The 4,500-nt window shown below is 47.4% G+C and overlaps 3 protein-coding genes across 3 annotated transcripts, besides 4 other annotated features; all 3 read left to right on the forward strand.

Moving 5' to 3' along the window:
* On the forward strand, nt 1–587 carry Tc00.1047053510227.10 (hypothetical protein, conserved; the record flags this gene model as incomplete). Its single annotated transcript, XM_798288.1, has 1 exon — nt 1–587. A coding segment is annotated over one exon (587 nt), but the record flags the coding sequence as incomplete, so codon positions are not given.
* Nucleotides 1–4,500: a sequence feature (heterozygous, Esmeraldo-like haplotype).
* On the forward strand, nt 719–2,506 carry Tc00.1047053510227.20 (uncharacterized protein; the record flags this gene model as incomplete). Its single annotated transcript, XM_798289.1, has 1 exon — nt 719–2,506. The coding sequence occupies one exon, from the start codon at nt 719–721 to the stop codon at nt 2,504–2,506; it is 1,788 nt and encodes a 595-aa protein (XP_803382.1).
* Nucleotides 2,832–2,855: a microsatellite.
* Nucleotides 2,918–2,964: a sequence feature (CT-rich).
* Nucleotides 3,031–3,054: a microsatellite.
* Tc00.1047053510227.29 (thioredoxin, putative) lies at nt 3,322–4,500 on the forward strand (the record flags this gene model as incomplete). The annotated part of the gene is made up of 1 exon (XM_798291.1): nt 3,322–4,500. A coding segment is annotated over one exon (1,179 nt), but the record flags the coding sequence as incomplete, so codon positions are not given.

Genomic DNA, 4,500 nt, shown 5'->3' on the forward strand with positions numbered 1-4,500 from the left:
AGGAAATGACGAAGTTGTTTCATCACAATATTACAGCCATTCATGAGAAATTTCAGCCACCGTTTTCAGTAGACACTTTTAGACGCATCGCACGTTTAGTTCTGGCGCGTGTGGAGCACATGCCTCCACCGGACTATTACGACGGTTCAGCCGTGTGGCGTCGTGTGCGTCACTACATGCGCCAGTGGATAAAAAAGCCAGACCCGTCAGAAGTGTGCATGGTGCCGCTGCTTGACCTGGTGAATCATTCTAATCGACCCAACTGTGGCTTACGCGTGGGTCCGAGTTCTGTTGTGGGCGGCAAAGGTGCCATAACACTTTATTCCATTGCCCGCATCAACCCCGGCCAAGAGATTTGCCGGCATTACAACTTTGCCATTAATCGTCCCAATGCCCTTTTTCGCTATGGGTTTTTGCCGTTTGACTTGATTTCCATCGTGGAGCACGACGCCATTGACGAGTACCTTGTCAAGAATCAGCACATGCTGCGAGAGGAGTCGGAGGAGGTGCGAATGAAGCAGCAAAAGGAGAGGGAAGAAATTCAGAAGCTGGAAAAGATTTTTCAACACGCACGCTCGGGAAGATGATCCAATAATGCAGTAAAGAATTAGAAGCTGAAAATGCGCTTCCTGTTGATATTTGGTTGGTTGCTGCAAGAGCATTTCCTTTTTTTGTTGTTTTTCCGCTGCTGTGGGCATCGTCGCAGGGTTTTATTGTTATGTATTATTCTCGCCGTTACGGTGTGTTGCTGCCCTCTTCACTTCCGCGGTGGCTCCCACATACAACTTTTTGTTTTGCCACCCCCTTTTTCCTCTCTCTCTCTCTCTCTTTTGGTGTCAGCACATTGGGCTGGTGGCTGGGAGGAAACCGTGCCCGATACGAAAGGAGGGGCAGCCGTTGGTGTCATTATTCATTTATACGCCAATACATGATCCCGCCCCAACTCCACTTTTGGTGCTGCAGCTCTCTCATGCGTCGTCTTTACGGAATTCATGCGGCTTCCCTTCCAGCTTATTGTGTTTTCACCGGGCAAATGTGTGAGAAGAGACACAAGAAGACGGATTGTACCATGGGACGTGGGAAAAATGCTGCTGGCGTTGACGATATGGCTGGTGATTCCTGCAAAGAGAAGCCTGTGCCTGGTGACAGGCAGCCGATGATGGGCATCGGTGAAAATGTGCGTTCAGATGTGTATTCTTCATTAATTACTTTCACGGAAGTCTCTACAGGGAAAGGTGTGCGATGGTTGGATGTTGCCGGGCGGACCCATTCGTGGGCCCATGACTCGTTTGTAGAAGAGGGTGAGTTTGTGGCTCATGCCATGGTCGCACTTCGTCGTGGAGAACTGCCACCGGATATGATACTCAAAGTCAGTCATAATGTGCGCCCGTTACCATTTGTTTACGTTGAGGAGAGTTGGGCTTGTTTGACGTTGCGTTGTGCGCGACAAAACCCTTTTTGGTTTTCTATGATTTTGCCCGAGAAAGTAAAAGAGTTTTCCGCACCCGCATTGGACGATATACGGCGGTCAAAATATTCCAAATTGCAGGAAAGTGGAGAGGATGAGGATGACACTCTGGACTTTAGTGACGCGGACGATGATCAGGTGCGTCGTTATCAAGGAAAGACATTGGGCAAGAAGAAGAATGTTCGACGTAGAATGTCGTCTCAAGTCACGATAACAGAGTCAACAGATCGTCTTCATATTTTTCTGTTGAAAGAAAGCCAGAAATCAAATGAAAAGAGCGACAAACCGAATAGGTTCCATTTGGGCCCCCAGGAAGCGGAAAAACTCCCTCACAAGGGCGGTGGAGACACTAAATTGAACCCGTGTGCCGAACAGTGCTGGATAGTTACGGTCCACCGACACCGTTTGCCGTTTTTGGAGGAATTGTTGAACCAGTGGGTGAGAAGCAGACGACATGGGGATACATGGATCGGGCTATTACGGCGAATTGTTCGCGGCGCTACGATGAGTGTGCAGACTCTGGATCACAAAGATGCAGAGCGTCTTGATGAACTTGAAACGGTTTTGTTTGGATCTGCCACAAAATTGAATGAACTTTCAAAAATTCTCACGCAGTTGCATATTATTAACCGACGATCGAAGATACACGCTAACCTCCTTCGTGAGACCCAACGCTGTTACATGAAGCTTTTGACAGCGTTGAGCCTGCCCGTACAAATTGAAGACCAAAGGGAGTTAGTTTATCTCTCCACTGTCTCATCGCTGGCCGATGAACTTCATGATCAGTCGCGTTCTCTTCTCGCGCTTCAGTTTTCCGTTGCAGTTTACGTGCTTGAGGATCATCTTCGTATTCTGACCCTTTTTACAACCTTCTTTATTCCCCTTGAATTGATCACCTCGTGGTTTGGGACGAACTTTGTTGGACTAAAAGACTTTATGGAGGATCCATGGGGTTTGTTCATTGCAGGGGCCATGCTGGTAGTAACTGCAATTATCACGAACGTGTGGATGCGTCGCCCCGCCGTGTCTTTGCCCTGAAAACAGTTTTTTTTTTTTCCCCTACCCATTGACTTTTTTTTTTTTTTTTTTGTGGCGGGGAACTTATTCCTATGGCAGTAGTGAAATCCCTTCTTCTCCTTTGCTTGAAGTGAAGCGAAGTGGTGGTATGACTTATGCAAGTTTTTGCACGTCTGTAGTGGTGGGGAGAGGGACTCAGGGATGCCGCGTGTTGATGAAGCGCGTTTTTGCTTTACTTTGTTTCTTCTATGTTTTTTATTCTTCTTTTTGTTTTTCTCATGTATATGCGCCGTGTACCAATGCTGTGGTTTTCCCTTTTGTTTGATGTGTTTGCGGCTGCGCCCGCGTGTGTGTGTGTGTGTGTGTGTGTAACGGGCGTCTCCCGTCCGCGAAGGTGCGTGGGTGAATGGAGGGGTGCCTTGCTGTCTTTCCCTTCCTTTCCTTCTTTCTTTCTTTTTTCTTTTTTTTCTTTTTTTTTTCGTACGTATTTATTTAATCGTCACGATGCATATGTGTATGTACATTTGGTGTTGCGGCGTTGGACCTTTTTTTTTTTTTTTTTTTTTTTTATTGACTACATGTTGTGCGTGCCTCGCATTTCCTGATTTTCTTGTCTTTGTTGTTATTATGTTTTATCTTTTGTTGTGCACTTTATTTTGCCCGAGGGGAAGAGTTAACGTAATACGGGGCGTGAGCATCATTTCCAGACAATAGAGTGAACTTCAAGGAACCATTACTTTACTTTTCTGGCTCTCGCTCCCGCACAGACACGAATACCAGCGATCTATTCAATATATAATTAATAGGAAGAAAATAGAGATAAGGAGAAAAGGCCAATGAAGCCGTTGAATTCAAGACGTCGGACGCTGAAATCTAAATGCCCTTTGGCGGCCATTTTTCTTTCGATACCGCTTTTTTTTATGGTATTACTTTTAACGAGCATTGTTTTTGCGGAGGCACTTCCGTTTACGAAATTCTCTGGCGTTGTGGAACTAACGCCTGCAACATTTAAGAATTTTGTGTCTTCCCACAAGCCAGTGTACATTCTTTTTTATGCCCCGTGGTGCGGTCACTGCCGCAGAATTCACCCAGAGTGGGAGAAATTTGCTCAGTCTGCCTACGGCACCGTCCGCGTGGGTGCCATCAACGCCGACGAACACTCGCAGATTGCAGGGCAGTTTGGCATTCGTGGTTTTCCAACCATAAAGTACTGGAACGTGGGTGAAAAGGACATCAACAAGCCACAGGAGTACAATGGACCGCGACAGGCGAAGTCACTTCAAGCCAACGCGATGAATCAAATCACTTCCTCCGGGATAAAAGCAATTACGAGCAGTGATGCCTTGCGGGAGGCAGTACAAAAGGCACCTGAGAAGAAAATTGTGGTTCTCTTCTCTTCCAAGCCACGTATTCCCGCCATTTTTGCTGTTTTGTCACATTCCCCACGTTTGAAATCTATGCCGTTTTATTTTGTTGGTGAAAATGCTAAAAAAGAAGTCTCGGAGGAATTTGGAGTGCAGGAACGCCCGAGCATCGCTGTTCTCAACGCCACGGAAAGCGACATCAAGACTGTATTATACCCGGGAAAACAGATTGCCTATGAACCCATTGCGAAGTTCTTGTTGGCATGCGCAACAGATGATGCCGATAATTTGGATGCCGCGAAAGGAAATGCAGGGGAGCATCCACAAGAAAACGACAGTGGCAAGGGCAAGAATACCGCTGCGGCTGGTGGTGGGACACCCACGCCAGCATTACCCGTGCGCCCCGTACGACTAACCGCACAGTTGTTGGCGGACTTCTGCTTACCGGCGACACTGCGCGTACATGAACGGGCACCGCTGTGTGTGTTGTCGTTTACGTCCGCGTTTACTCTTGAGCGTGTTCACGAGATGTTTCGCAATGAACCCCTTTTATTCTTCGAGGCAGATGCCGAGCGTGATGTCATTCTTTCTGCCCTTCGGAATGATCTTGGTCTGGAAGAGGTGGCCAACAGTGTTGAGGGTGGTGCCGCT

This window comes from Trypanosoma cruzi, genomic scaffold, assembly GCF_000209065.1.
Source record: "Trypanosoma cruzi strain CL Brener 1047053516679 genomic scaffold, whole genome shotgun sequence".
NCBI classification, from domain to species: domain Eukaryota; phylum Euglenozoa; class Kinetoplastea; order Trypanosomatida; family Trypanosomatidae; genus Trypanosoma; species Trypanosoma cruzi.